This window comes from Pseudophryne corroboree, chromosome 5 (genome assembly GCF_028390025.1).
Source record: "Pseudophryne corroboree isolate aPseCor3 chromosome 5, aPseCor3.hap2, whole genome shotgun sequence".
In the NCBI taxonomy this organism is placed as follows: domain Eukaryota; kingdom Metazoa; phylum Chordata; class Amphibia; order Anura; family Myobatrachidae; genus Pseudophryne; species Pseudophryne corroboree.
Window position 1 is genome coordinate 512,206,685 of NC_086448.1, and position 16,135 is coordinate 512,222,819.

The 16,135-nt window shown below is 45.7% G+C and overlaps 1 protein-coding gene across 3 annotated transcripts in view; it reads right to left on the reverse strand.

The window, feature by feature from the left end:
- Positions 1-16,135, reverse strand: part of LOC134929164 (oocyte zinc finger protein XlCOF6-like) — a 130,166-nt gene that overhangs the window by 111,105 nt on the left and 2,926 nt on the right. For all 3 annotated transcript variants that reach the window (XM_063924935.1, XM_063924937.1, XM_063924936.1), the window contains exons 2-3: positions 11,645-12,796; positions 10,694-10,790 (exon numbers count right to left, since the gene is read on the reverse strand). In XM_063924935.1, coding sequence (XP_063781005.1) covers positions 10,694-10,790; positions 11,645-12,770 — 1,223 coding nt within the window. In that variant the 5' untranslated portion in view covers positions 12,771-12,796. The remainder of the gene's footprint in view (positions 1-10,693; positions 10,791-11,644; positions 12,797-16,135) is intronic.

The following is a 16,135-nucleotide window of genomic DNA, read 5'->3' on the forward strand; positions in this document are numbered from 1 at the left end:
CTGATCTAATTGAACTATTGAAAATCAAGTATAGGGGTCGTGCTAGTTGTGAACTAAGCTCCATAAGTACCCTCGGGTGAAGTCCATCAGGACCAGGCGATTTATTAATCTTAATTTTGCTTAGTCTCTCCCGGATTACTTCTTCGCTTAAACAAGTATCTAACCATGAATCATTACTGTCACAATTATTATGCTCTACTCCCACCATCAATTCTTCACTGGTGAATACTGATGAAAAGAATTTATTCAGTATTTCCGCTTTTATTTCGTCATCATTTATCAATTCTCCTAATTCATCTTTTAATGGACCTATATTCTCCTTTTTTAACCTTTTACCGTTTATGTATTTAAAAACTTTTTAGGATTGGTTTTACTCTCTATAGCGATTTGCTTTTTATTTTCCATTTTAGCTGCTCTTATGCTTTTTGCAAGTTATATTTAATGAACCCAAATAACCTCAACAACTTGTCATAGTATAAGCTTCCACAAGCGGTTCCCAAACATTTTTGAATCATCATGCAATAGAGTATCAGACCTTTTTTCATGGCATTTCTAGGCCACAAGTTTCTTATTCAGAAAACAATATTACAAAAAAGTAATTTGTGTTTATATGTTGTCCTTAGGTTCAGTTATGTAGTGAGGGACAGGATTTGCTTCTGTTTGTCCAAATATTTTAGGATTGGAAGCCACAAGCACTGACTTTGTCTATTACATTGACCATTGATAATTTGAATTGGTCCTGGGCCACAAACCCAGGGCACCCCTGCAATTACCCCGAGGCACCCAGTTCGGGAAACACTGGCTTGCAGTAAGTATTTGTAATTACAGGTCGGGTATCCGTTATCCGGACACCCGAAAACCGAAATATTCCGAAAACCGGAATATTTCAGTCCTGTAGTGACGTCATGACGCGGCCGGCGTCATGACGTCACTGGAGTCTGCGGCCAATCACAGACAGGTGGGGGAGCGGCTTTTCAGCCATTCCCTCACCGCCGCTGACTCCCAGTACCCGCTGCTGACCCCTCGGACTCCCCCACTGATGCGCCAGTTCCCCGGGACCCTCACCGTCGTGCTGGGCTCACGGCGGTCCCCCTGCCGACTTGCTGGATCCCCGAAACCCATACAGATAACAGGTAATCTGTTATCCGGAAAAATCCCATATTCGGAATGCTCCTGGTCCCGAGCATTCCGGATATGGGATACTCAACCTGTATCTGACATTGCCACACACAATCAGATGATTTGTCTGTCTGTTTAATGTTGAGTACATACACTGATAGTTAATGCCACCCAGTGGTTGTGATTATGCTGTCTTTTTAAGTATAAAGAAAGGTTACAATAACAGCACTCTGAAATCTCTTGAATGGACTTGTATACCAATACTTCAGGTCATTGCTGGGAAACTGAACAGTGTCTGGGATTTACACCGGTTGTAGATGTCTGCACCAGTTTTATAACCTATAATTGATGTTATATCTGTCTAATTTATCTTGTCTGGTATCATGTATTCCTGGTGGGAATATTTCATGACTGCACAGCAGAATCTCAGTGAAACTAAACATTCACTTCTAACAATAATCTAACGTCCTACTAGATCGCCTGCAGTGTGGAGAGTTAACAGCTTGCACTTTCCAGATAAAATATATGGTAAATAGTCCAGAATATTGCAATAACAGGATTTTAATACCTACCGGTAAATCCTTTTCTCCTAGTCCGTAGAGGATGCTGGGGTCCACTTCAGTACCATGGGGTATAGACGGTTCCGCAGGAGCCATGGGCACTTTAAGACTTTTTCAGAGTGTGAACTGGCTCCTCCCTCTATGCCCCTCCTCCAGACCTCAGTATAGGAACTGTGCCCAGGGAGACGGACATTTCGAGAAAAGGATTTACTTTTAAGTTAATGGTGAGATTCATACCAGCTTACACCTCAACCATGCCGCACACATGGCATTCAACAAAACACATGCCAACGGGCATGAATATTTCAGCAACCGTGCTGAAAACATTTTTAACCAAATAACAACTGCAGGTAAAGTACGCACTGGGCTGGGTGCCCAGCATCCTCTACAGACTAGGAGAAAAGGATTTACCGGTAGGTATTAAAATCCTGTTTTCTCATACGTCCTAGAGGATGCTGGGGTCCACTTCAGTACCATGGGGTTATACCAAAGCTCCAGTACGGGCGGGAGAGTGCGGATGACCCTGCAGCACCGATTGACCAAATTGTAGGTCCTCATCGGCCAAGGTGTCAAACTTGTAAAACTTTGCAAACGTGTTTGCCCCTGACCAAGTAGCTGCTCGGCAAAGTTGCAATGCCGAGATCCCCTGGGCAGCCGCCCAGGATGAGCCCACCTTTCTAGTAGAATGGGCAGTCACCGAATTCGGTATCGGCAATCCTGCCGTAGAATGAGCATTCTGAATCATACCTCTGATCCAGCGCGCAATAGTCTGCTTAGAAGCAGGACACCCAATCTTGTTGGGAGCATACAGGACAAACAGAACATCTGTTTTCCGTATCCGAGCTGTTCTTGTGACATAGATTCTCAAAGCCCTGACCACATCCAGAGACTTTGAAGCAGCGAAGGTGTCAGTAGCCACTGGCACCACAATAGGTTGGTTTATATGGAAAGAAGATACCACCTTTGGAAGAAATTGTTGACGAGTTCTTAACTCAGCCCTATCTTCATGGAAAACCAAGTACAGGCTCTTGTGAGACAAGACCCCTAACTCAGACACCCTTCTTGCGGATGCCAAGGCCAACAGCATGACCACTTTCCAAGTGAGAAACTTCAACTCTATCTCCTGTAGAGGTTCAAACCAATCCGATTGAAGGAATTGCAACACCACGTTAAGGTCCAATGGTGCCACAGGAGGCACAAATGGAGGTTGGATGTGCAGAACCCCTTTCACGAATGTCTGAACTTCTGGGAGGACAATTGTTTCTGAAAGAAAACGGACAAGGCCGAAATCTGGACCTTGATCGAAACCAATCGTAGGCCCGCATCCACACCCGCCTGGAGAAAATGGAGAAAACATCCTAACTGAAACTCTTCCGTTGGAGCCTTCTTGGTTTCACACCAAGACACACATTTTCTCCAAATACGGTGGTAATGTTTAGACGTTACTCCCTTCCTGGCCTGAATAAGGGTGGGGATGACTTCCTTGGGAATACCCTTTCGGGCTAGGATCCGGCGCTCAACATTTATGCCATCAAACGTAGCCGCGGTAAGTCTTGATACACGCACGGCCCCTGCTGCAGCAGGTCCTCGCGAAGAGGAAGAGGCCGAGGATCTTTTATGAGCAACTCCTGAAGATCTGGATACCAAGTCCTCCTTGGCTAGTCTGGGACAATGAGGATCGCTCAAACGCCTGTTCTTTTTATGGGTTTGAGAACTTTCGGTATGAGTGGAAGCGGAGGGAAGACATATACCGACCGAAACACCCACTGGGTCACTAGTGCATCCACTGCTATTGCCTGAGGGTCTCTCGACCTGGAACAATATCTCTGAAGCTTCTTGTTGAGATGATATGCCATCATGTCTACTTGAGGAACTCCCCAAAGACCTGTCACCTCTGCGAAGACTTCTTGGTGGAGGCCCCATTCTCCTGGATGGAGATCGTGTCTGCTGAGGAAGTCTGCTTCCCAGTTGTCCACTCCCGGAATGAAAATTGCCGACAGAGCTCTTGAATGTCTTTCTGCCCAGAGGAGAATCTTTGACACCTCTGCCATTGCCGCTCTGCTTTTCGTTCCGCCCTGACGGTTTATGTACGCGACTGCTGTTACATTGTCCGACTGGATCTGTACGGGTTGATCTTGAAGAAGATGCACCGCTTGTAGAAGGCCGTTGTAAATGGCTCTCAATTCCAGAACGTTTATGTGGAGACAAGTTTCTTGAGTTGACCATCTTCCTTGGAAACTTTCCCCCTGTGTGACTGCACCCCAGCCTCAGAGACTTGCATCCGTGGTCACCAGGATCCAGTCTTGACTCCCAAACCTGCGTCCCTCTAGGAGTTGAGAACTGTGCAGCCACCACAGGAGCGAAATTCTGCAGGGAAAGGGTAAGCTACCTGAATTCTATTAGGAATCTGAAATTTCTTTTCAGGGTTTGCCCAGACTCCCCCAAAGAGACTGTTTAGCTCATGAGATGGAGGAAAAGTTACATTAATTTTCTTTTCTCTGACGTCCTAGTGGATGCTGGGAACTCCGTAAGGACCATGGGGAATAGCGGCTCCGCAGGAGACAGGGCACATCTAAAGAAAGCTTTAGGATCACCTGGTGTGCACTGGCTCCTCCCCCTATGACCCTCCTCCAAGCCTCAGTTAGATTTTCTGTGCCCGACGAGAAGGGTGCACACTAGGGGCTCTCCTGAGCTCTTTGTGAAAGTTTTAGTTTAGGTTTATTATTTTCAGTGAGACCTGCTGGCAACAGGCTCACTGCATCGAGGGACTAAGGGGAGAAGAAGCGAACTCACCTGCGTGCAGAGTGGATTGGGCTTCTTAGGTTACTGGACATTAGCTCCAGAGGGACGATCACAGGTCACCGGAGCCGCGCCGCCGGCCCCCTTACAGAGCCAGAAGAGCGAAGAGGTCCGGAAAAATCGGCGGCAGAAGACTTTCCTGTCTTCAGATAAAGGTAGGCGCACAGCACCGCAGCTGTGCGCCATTGCTCTCAGCACACTTCACACTCCGGTCACTGAGGGTGCAGGGCGCTGGGGGGGCAGCGCCCTGAGACGCAATAAATCGTTAGAAAACCTTTTATGGCTAAAATAAATGCATCACATATAACTCCTGGGCTATATGGATGCATTTAACCCCTGCCAAAACATACAAGAAAACGGATGATAAGGACGCCGAGAAAGGGGCGGAGCCTATCTCCTCAGCACACTGGCGCCATTTTCCCTCACAGCTCAGTTGGAGGGAAGCTCCCTGGCTCTCCCCTGCAGTCACTACACTACAGAAAGGGGTTAAAAAAAGAGAGGGGGGCACAAATTAGGCGCAGTATAAACAATACAGCAGCTATAAAGGGAAAAACACTTATATAAGGTTATCCCTGTATATATATAGCGCTCTGGTGTGTGCTGGCAAACTCTCCCTCTGTCTCCCCAAAGGGCTAGTGGGGTCCTGTCCTCTATCAGAGCATTCCCTGTGTGTGTGCTGTGTGTCGGTACGTTTGTGTCGACATGTATGAGGAGAAAAATGATGAGGAGACGGAGTAGAGTGTCTGTAATAGTGTTGTCACCCCCTGGGGGGTCGACACCCGAGTGGATGTACTGTGGAAATTGCGTGACAGTGTCAGCTTTGTATAAAAGACAGTGGTTGACATGAGACAGCCGGCTACTCAGCTTGTGCATGTCCAGACGTCTCATATAGGGGCTCTAAAGCGCCCGTTACCTCAGATACAGACGCCGACACGGATACGGACTCCTGTGTCGACGGTGAAGAGACAACCGTGATTTCCAAATAGGGCCACACATTGCATGATTGAGGCAATGAAAAAAGTTTACACTTTTCTGATAATATGAATACCACCAAAAAAAAGGGGTATTATGTTGGTGAGGAAAAACTTCCTGTAGTTTTCCGGAATCTGAGAAATAAAATGCGTGGGTTTCCCCCCGATAACAATTGATCATTTCTAAAAAGTTATTGGCAGTATACCTTTTCCCGCCAGAGGTTAGGGTGCGTTGGGAAACACCCCCTAGGGGGGATAAGGCGCTCACACGCTTGTGAGAACAAGGGCTCTACCCTCTCTTGAGATGGCCGCCCTTAAGGATCCTGCTGATAGAAAGCAGGAGGGTATCCTAAAATGTATTTACACACATACTGGTGTTATACTGCGACCAGCAATCGCCTCAGCCTGGATGTGTAGTGCTGGGTTGGCGTGGTCGGATTCCCTGACTGGAAATATGATATCCTAGATAAGGACAGTATATTATTGCCTATAGAGCAATTAAAAGATGCATTTCTATATATGCATGATGCACAGCGGAATATTTGCCGACTGGCATCAAGTATAAGTGCGTTGTCCAATTATACCAGTAAAGTGGTCAGGTGATGCGGATTCCAAACGGCATTTGGAAGTATTGCCTTAAAAGAGGGGATGTACCCCAGGTCGCCTCTCAAAATAAGACGCCGTATTATCAGGCGCAGGCCTGGTTGGCAAGCGGACAAAAGGGTTCCTCTTTTCTGCTCGTGACAGAGGGAGAGGAAAATGGCTGCAGAGATCAGCCAGTTCCAAGGAACAGAAACTCTTTTCCGCCTCTGCCAAGCCCTCAGTATGACGCTAGGGCTTTACAAGTTCAGGCACGGTGGGGTCCCGTTCTCAATGAATTTCAGTGCGCAGTGGGCTCACTCGCAAGTAGACCCCTGGATCCTTCTGGTAATATTTCAGGGGTACAAATTGGAATTCGAGACGTATCCCCCTCGCCGTTTCCAAAGGTCTGTTTTACCGACGTCTCCCGCTGACAGGGAGGCAGTTTTGGAAACCATTCACAAGCTGTATTCCCAGCAGGTGATAATCAAGGTACCCCTCCTGCAACAGGGAACGGGGTATTATTCCACACTATTGTGGTACCAAAGCCAGACGGCTCGGTGAGACCGATTTTAAAATCTAAAATCTAAAATCTTTGAACACTTGCATACAGAGGTTCAAATTCAAAATTGAGTCACTCAGAGCAGTGATTGCAAACCTGGAAGAAGGGGACTACATGATGTCTCGGGACATCAAGGATGCTTACCTTCATGTCAAAATTTACCCTTCTCACCAAGGGTATTTCAGGTTATGGTACAGAACTGTCACTATCAGTTCGGACGCTGCCGTAGGGATGGTCCACGGCACCCCGGGTCTTTACTGAAGTAATGACCGTAATGATGATATTCCTTCGAAGGAAGGGAATTTTAGTTATCCGTTACTTGGACGATTCCCTGATAAGGGTAAGATCCAGGGAACAGTTGGAGATCGGTGTAGCACTATATCAGGTAGTGTTGCGGCAGCACGATTGGATTCTCAATATTCCAAAATCGCAGCTGGTTCCGACGACTTGTCTTCTGTTCCTAGGGATGATCCTGGACACAGTCCAGAAAGAAGGTGTTTCTCCCGGAGGAGAAAGCCAGGGAGTTATCCGAGCTAGTCAGGAACCTCCTAAAACCGAACCAAGTCTCAGTGCATCAATGCACAAGGGTTCTGGGTAAAAATGGTGGCTTCCTACGAAGCAATCCCATTCGGCAGATTCCACGCAAGACTTTCCAGTGGAACCTACTAGACAAATGGTCCGGGTCGCATCTTCAGATGCTTCAGCGGATAACCCTGTCACCGGGGACAAGGGTATCCCTCCTGTGGTGGTTGCAGAGTGCTCATCTTCTAGAGGGCCGCAGATTCGGCATTTGGGACTGGGTCCTGGTGGCCACGGATGCCAGCCTGCGAGGCTGGGGAGCAGTCACACAGGGAAGGAATTTCCAGGGCTTATGGTCAAGCCTGGAGACATCTCTTCATATAAACATTCTGGAACTAAGGGCCATTTACAATGCCCTAAGTCAAGTGAAACCCCTGCTTCAGGGTCAGGCGGTATTGATCCAATCGGACAACATCACGTCAGTCGCCCACGTAAACAGACAGGGCGGCACGGGAAGCATGGGGGCAATGGCAGAAGCTGCAAGGATTCTTCGCTGGGCGGAGAATCATGTGATAGCACTGTCAGCAGTGTTCATTCCGGGAGTGGACAACTGGGAAGCAGACTTCCTCAGCAGACACGACCTTCACCCGGGAGAGTGGGGACTTCACCCAGAAGTCTTCCACCTGATTGTAAACCGTTGGGAAAAACCAAAGGTGGACATAATGGCGTCCCGTCTAAACAAAAAACTAGACAGATATTGCGCCAGGTCAGGGGACCCTCAGGCAATAGCGGTGGACGCTCTGGTAACACCGTGGGTGTACCAGTCAGTGTATGTGTTCCCTCCTCTGCCTCTCATACCAAAAGTACTGAGAATCATAAGAAGGAGAGGAGTAAGAACTATACTCGTGGTTCCGGATTGGCCAAGAAGGACTTGGTATCCGGAACTTCAAGAGATGCTCACGGACGAACCGTGGCCTCTACCTCTAAGAAAGGACCTGCTCCAGCAGGGGCCTTGTCTGTTCCAAGACTTACCGCGGCTGCGTTTGACGGCTTGGCGGTTGAACGCCGGATCCTGAAGGAAAAAGGCATTCCAGATGAAGTCATCCCTACCCTGGTCAAGGCCAGGAAGGACGTAACCGCAAAACATTATCACCGCATTTGGCGAAAATATGTTGCGTGGTGGGAGGCCAAGAAGGCCCCTACAGAGGAATTTCAACTGGGTCGTTTCCTCCATTTCCTGCAAACAGGACTGTCTATGGGCCTAAAATTAGGGTCCATTAAGGTTCAAATTTCGGCCCTGTCGATTTTCTTCCAAAAGGAACTGGCTTCAGTGCCTGAAGTTCAGACATTTGTAAAAGGGGTACTGCATATACAGCCTCCTTTTGTGCCTCCAGTGGCACCTTGGGATCTCAATGTTGTGTTGAGTTTCCTAAAGTCACATTGGTTTGAACCACTCACCACTGTGGACTTAAAATATCTCACATGGAAGGTGACGATGCTGTTAGCCCTGGCTTCAGCCAGGCATGTGTCAGAACTGGCGGCTTTATCATATAAAAGCCCTTATTTAATATTTCATTCTGACAGGGCAGAATTGAGGACTTGTCCTCAATTTCTACCTAAGGTGGTTTCTGCATTTCACATGAAGCAACCTATTGTGGTACCTGCGGCTACTAAGGACTTGGAGGATTCCAAGTTGCTTGACGTGGTCAGGGCCCTGAAAATATATGTTTCCAGGACGGCTGGAGTCAGAAAATCTGACTCGCTGTTTATCCTGTATGCACCCAACAAACTGGGTGCTCCTGCTTCTAAGCAGACGATTGCTCGTTGGATTTGTAGTACAATTCAGCTTGCACATTCTGTGGCAGGCCTGCCACAGCCAAAAATCTTAAAATGCCCACTCCACGAGGAAGGTGGGCTCATCTTGGGCAGCTGCCCGAGGGGTCTCGGCTTTACAACTTTGCCGAGCAGTTACTTGGTCAGGAGCAAATACGTTTGTAAACTTCTACAAATTTGATACCCTGGCTGAGGAGGACCTGGAGTTCTCTCATTCGGTGCTGCAGAGTCATCCGCACTCTCCCGCCCGTTTGGGAGCTTTGGTATAATCCCCATGGTCCTTACGGAGTTCCCAGCATCCACTAGGACGTCAGAGAAAATAAGAATTTACTTACCGATAATTCTATTTCTCGTAGTCCGTAGTGGATGCTGGGCGCCCATCCCAAGTGCGGATTGTCTGCAATACTGGTACATAATTATTGTTACCAAAAAATTCGGGTTATTGTTGTAGTGAGCCATCTTTTATAGAGGCTTCTCTATTATCATGCTGTTAACTGGGTTCAGATCACAAGTTGTACAGTGTGATTGGTGTGGCTGGTATGAGTCTTACCCGGGATTCAAAATCCTTCCTTATTGTGTACGCTCGTCCGGGCACAGTATCCTAACTGAGGCTTGGAGGAGGGTCATAGGGGGAGGAGCCAGTGCACACCAGGTGATCCTAAAGCTTTCTTTAGATGTGCCCTGTCTCCTGCGGAGCCGCTATTCCCCATGGTCCTTACGGAGTTCCCAGCATCCACTACGGACTACGAGAAATAGAATTATCGGTAAGTAAATTCTTATTTTCTTTATAAAAGTAAGCCTTCTCCTGTGGTAAGGGAGGGGGCTCCGGAACTTCTAAGACCTCCTTTACAGCCACAATAATGTATTGAATGTTTTTCGCTAATTTAAGATCTACTTGATTCAGAAGTGGAGGAGGACCAGCGTTTCTTCCCCTGAAGCTTGCTTGGAGAAAATGGCGCTGAGCAGTGTGCTGGCTGACTGAGGAGGAATCCCCGCCCCCTGTAATGGCGCGTTTCCCCTCAGAATTCATCACAAAAATATTTATACTGGCGGGGGTGTAGGATTGTGCCACGGCATAATATACTACTTTTGCCAGTCTAAGAGTAGGTTTCATGCTGCCCAGGGTGCCCCGCGCCCTGCACCCTTCAGTGAGCTGTGTAATGGATAGCATGTACGCGCAGCATTCCCGCCCGCTGCGCGGTACCTTGAGCCGTCATGATGACCGGAGGTCCCTCTTGCAGATCTCCGGTATATTACTCACCCGTCTTCTGACTTCTGGCTCTGTTAGGGGGTTGACGGCGTGCTGTGGGAGTGAGCGCATAGCAGCAGCTAGTGTTCAGTACCCTTCAGGAGCTAATGGTGTCCTGTCAGCAAGAAGCAGAGCCATGAAACTCTTTAGGAAGTTGGTTCCTACTTCTTCCCCCTAAGTCCCACGAAGCAGGGAGACTGTTGCCAGCAGCCTCCCTGAAAATAAAAAACCTAACAAAGTTTTTTGGTGAAACTCAGTAGAGCTCCACTAGAGTGCGACCAGTCTGTCTGGGCACATTTTCTAAACTGAGGTCTGGAGGAGGGGCATAGAGGGAGGAGCCAGTTCACACTCTGAAAAAGTCTTACAGTGCCCATGGATCCTGCGGAACCGTCTATACCCCGTGGTACTGAAGTGGACCCCAGCATCCTCTAGGACGTATGAGAAATTCTAATTATAATTCGGAAGCTTAATGTCCAATTTAGAGTGTCTATGGAAAACTTACTCTGTGAAGAATCTTTGGCTGCACGTGCTACAGGTGAACGGTTTCAAACTGCCATCATGATTACACAAATGTTCATAGATCTTATTCCAATCTTGTTCTGCAAATTGATTACAAAATAACTTGGTTATTATTAAAGCATTGCAGCTGTGGCCTAGAAGGCCTTGTAATAATGGAAACTCATGCAAAACAAATTTATGTTGCAAACAAATATATAGTAGTAATACACAACATAGTGAATGACAAGTGTAAAAAACAAATACACAACTTAAAATTACAAAAATGTTTCTTTGTTAAAACTAAAAACATTTATGCTCTCAGTTTCTATTCTTCATATCGTGTATACCAGTTTCCCAAACTCTGCCATTACAGTCCAGGTTCAAAAGATATCCATGCTTGAGTCCAGATAGTTCAATCAAATTGACTGAGGTAATAGTTAAGTCACCTGTGCTCAAGCATGGACGTCATTAAAACCTACGGCGGGATGTAATGGAGTCCGAGATCGCTGGAGGTGTGGGATGCGGGCCACTCGGACGTTTTTTTTTGGTTTTTTTTTTAAGAGGCATACAAAGTTTAGCTTTGTAAGTAATTGCCCCTTTTAAAAAACGCCCAAGATCGGCCGGCATCCCGCACCTCCAGCGATCTTGGACTCTAATACATCCTGACGCTGGACTGTAATGGTAGCGTTTGTGAAACTCTGCTGTACACCCTTGAGACAGATTAGGCAAACAAATATAATGTCCCAGAAGTTATTCATGCATGGAAGACCCCAATCTGTACCACCCTTTGTTCGTTAACTTTTGTATCACTGCAAATATGGTCATCTAGGCCTTTAAATCAACCCAAAATAGTGCAAATAGTACAAAATTAGGTTTGTAACATTTGTACACATGTAAATGATTGTTAATGATAGAAAGCCAAGTTAAACTCCCAGAGAAAAAATGAAGTGCATACCCACTAGTCCACACTGACAACACTTGTAGACATCTTCGTGATGACAGGTCACATGCAGGTTCCTGACACTTTCACTTTCAAAGGACAAAGGGCATTTAGTGCACAGGAACACATCACTCTTCTTGTCATGACCCCTCATGTGGCTTTTCCATGCACTCTGTGTCATGAAGCGTTTCTGACACACCTGACATTGATAACTCTTTCGTACCAGACGGTGGCTTTTTAAGTGTTTTTCCATTGGGCTCCACTCGCTCATGAAGCTACCACAATACAAGCAAGTGAAGCCACCTCCATACTTGTGGCACTGCACGTGTATTTTGTAAGTGTCCTTTGTTTCAAATTCCAGCTGACAAGAGGCACATGCATAGCTCTGTTTCTTATCATCATTCTCACTGCACTGGTCATCTGACAAGGAGGGTAGCGTTTGTACCTTTATAGGCTTACATTCTGTCCTTGCAGATTCTTGTGCCATGCTGCTTTTGGAAAGTTTTGTGTCGGTTGATGAAGGAACCTGTCTAATGCTGGAGATCCGGTAAAGACCTAAAGATAAGAGGTGCTCGCACTGAGCGTCATCTTCAGCTTTGCTTTTGGGTGAATTTGCAGTACTCATGGGTGGAATGGAGTCACATGGTACAGGCTCATCCAGCTGGAACTCTGATTGATCTTCTTCAAATAATGAATTTACTTCACTTACATTGACCATATTTATGTTGCCGCTTTGGCCCCCAAGGCTCATGCTGCATGACTCTGGACTCATAGTGTTTAGCATTCTATACAAGAAGGGCATTTTTTCCAAGTTTTCCTCATTTACTTTATTTTCCTGAGCAATTTCCTCACCAATGCCATATGAATCGTTTTCCTCTGACTCCGTGCTCGCTGGAATGAGAGGGGTTTGATCTAATTGGTGCACATTTGACAAATGAAGGCAGACTTTGTCTTTCAAACTGCTGGTAAATTGGCATAATTTGCACCTGTAAATCTCCAATAAAAATACTTCTACCAGATTGGCTAATTTGGCATCAAAGTCCTTCGCAGTAGATGCATAGAAGCATGATGTCGCAATCTCTGCACCAATATGTAAAGTTGTAGGTGTTATGCTCTCAAATTTATACTTCAGTCCGTTCATTTCTCAAACCAGAAAATACAGTACACCTAAAAAGAATAAATATATGTGATTACATGGAATGTTGGACATTTACATTTTATATTTTGTAGAAATCATACAAATAAGTGTAGTGTGAAAGAAATTTCAGCATCTGGTCATGAGTTGTCATTGGTCATTCACTCTAGAACAGGAATATGTAATTGCTAATCATCCATAAACCTCCAACAGTTTTATATCATTAATCATTATATCACACACACACACACACACACACACACACACACATCTCTCTATCGGATTCAATATGATATGCCAGCGAACAGAAAAAAGGTTTTTAGGCGCTGAACAGGGTCGTGCAAATATAGCACTGGTAATGGCAGCCACTTGGTAAGGAGGTAGCCGGCCTCCTGAAAGTGAAACAACTAAAACAAAATCACCAAGTAGGCGCACGGTACCAGTGATGTTGATAAAAACACAATTTATTAACATAAAACCAATAACAAACTGATTAAAAGACACAACACTACACAGAGCATATAACTGAGGTATTATACCTTATAGTTCACACATAAAGTGTATAAATAAGTGAAAGGGACACTAATATGCAGGAGAACCCGTCTCTGTAAGATAGGGTTAATCTCTCACATTAATTCCATATCAGACAGTTTAAATGAAAAGGAAGTCCTGTAAACTGATGTAATTAGCGTTTGTGACCATAAAGGTGTCCAGATTTAAATAGTGTTTCCTTGGAGCAAAATAAACCAGCCGATTAATGTTACTCACTGAGACGTGATGATCTCTTGCTGTACGGGATAAATGGTTAAGAAACCGCTTGTTATCACCCTGTGCATGGGTGAGACATCCGTCAGCGGTATATTCAGATGAAAGCCACTTCTTTCTGTGCAGCACCAGTTGCCTGTATTAGATCACCATACAGATCCTCCAGCTTGCTGAGCGACGCCCGGCCGGGCAGGAGGTAACAATGTTCCAAATGCAAGGAGAGTTAGAGTGGAGTGATTGAATCACAGGCTGGATCATTCACCGGTAACTTGTAACAAACGGCTGAAAGTGATGGATGTCGTGCTCCGTGGGACACTTAATGGTCAAGTGTGGCCCTTACTTCTGTACCCTCAACGCGTTTCTCCGCACCTCAGGCCTCTTGAAGAAGCCGCCTGAGGTGCGGAGAAACGCGTTGAGGGTACAGAAGTAAGGGCCACACTTGACCATTAAGTGTCCCACGGAGCACGACATCCATCACTTTCAGCCGTTTGTTACAAGTTACCGGTGAATGATCCAGCCTGTGATTCAATCACTCCACTCTAACTCTCCTTGCATTTGGAACATTGTTACCTCCTGCCCGGCCGGGCGTCGCTCAGCAAGCTGGAGGATCTGTATGGTGATCTAATACAGGCAACTGGTGCTGCACAGAAAGAAGTGGCTTTCATCTGAATATACCGCTGACGGATGTCTCACCCATGCACAGGGTGATAACAAGCGGTTTCTTAACCATTTATCCCGTACAGCAAGAGATCATCACGTCTCAGTGAGTAACATTAATCGGCTGGTTTATTTTGCTCCAAGGAAACACTATTTAAATCTGGACACCTTTATGGTCACAAACGCTAATTACATCAGTTTACAGGACTTCCTTTTCATTTAAACTGTCTGATATGGAATTAATGTGAGAGATTAACCCTATCTTACAGAGACGGGTTCTCCTGCATATTAGTGTCCCTTTCACTTATTTATACACTTTATGTGTGAACTATAAGGTATAATACCTCAGTTATATGCTCTGTGTAGTGTTGTGTCTTTTAATCAGTTTGTTATTGGTTTTATGTTAATAAATTGTGTTTTTATCAACATCACTGGTACCGTGCGCCTACTTGGTGATTTTGTTTTAGATGATATGCCAGCGGTCAGAATACCAACAGCGGCATCCAGATAGTGTTAATCCCAAAAGGTTTGAGGAAAGACCGTTACCCCCTCTTCCCTACCCTTCCCTTTCTGCATTCTAATCCTAACCTCCCCCCTTAGTGCCTGACCCTAACCTGAGGCTTAGACCTACCCCTTCCCCGTACCCTAACCACCCCCATCTCTAGTTGCTAAACCTACCACCCCACCCCCCGACAGCTAGTACCAGAGTACTTGTTTTCTCCAGCCTTCTTATTGAGCCTAATTATAGGAATATAGATGAAGACAGAACAATGCAACATGCTCGACAAGGATCATACAGCTCCTCAGTTTACAAGCAAAGTGCAAAGCTTTATTGAGAAGGCAAATTTTGAGTGTAATAATATATATTTGAGTTAAAGTAAAAACGGAACTTTACTATATCCCGACTACTTCCTTTTTTCCAAAATTTGTAAACATTTTCCAAAATCATATCTACATTGACATTTAGGGGTTGATTCAATTAGCTGTGAGTAGGCTCGCGGTTACGGTACCTCTAGACTCGCTGATATTTGCAACTCCAAGAGTCAAAGTTGTGGTCCTGTTGCTACCACTAACTGAATTGGCCTCAAATTCACTGTTTTTGCTACATAGTTGTCTGTTACCTATTCTGTATTCCTTTTTAAAATGGGATGGGAAAAAAGTTAGTTCCCTCAGCATAAGGGGGTGCATCCATTGAGGAGCACTGTAGAACTCATACTTATTATTTATAAAGTAATACAGTAAAATGTAGATTGGAGTTTACTATAGGAACAAACACTGTTCAAGTACCTTTCATATCAAATAAGACATGTATCAACCTTTCTCAAAAGTGGGGAATTCCCCTAAAGCAACTAATCAGCTGCTAGCTAGCATTTATCAAATACATTCTATAACATTATAGATACAAGCTAATTAGGTTGCTACGGCCAACTACACCACTTGTCCAATTTTTAGGTGAGATACATATCACCCATCTAATCCTTTATCACAATACTCTTAGGGTGCATACACACGGTGAGATTCGGACTTATCCGATTCTCACTGTGCGACGGGGGGCCGGGTCGGCACTTAGCCAGTATCGCAAGCACATAATGAGTGTGCTTGCGATGCTGGCTATGTGCGATTTTGGCTAAGTGTCAATCCTGACTATCTCTTCTATAGAGATAGTCAGGATTGACTTGCCTGCACAGCCTATTTTTTCTGCCGATGCCGACCGCGCGGGGCCGCGCATCGGCATCGGATCGGGATCGCAAGGTGACTGTCACCTTGCGATCTGCACTATCTTTTCATCCGATTCTGACTATATAGTCAGAATCGAATGAAAAAAATCTTACCGTGTGTACACACCTTTACACATTATAATACTGTTAAGCATGAGCATTTTTCCCCAGCTGTTTTAGCCATAATGGGGACAGTCGGAAAACCGCCACTAAGTCGACCGTTGGCTATTC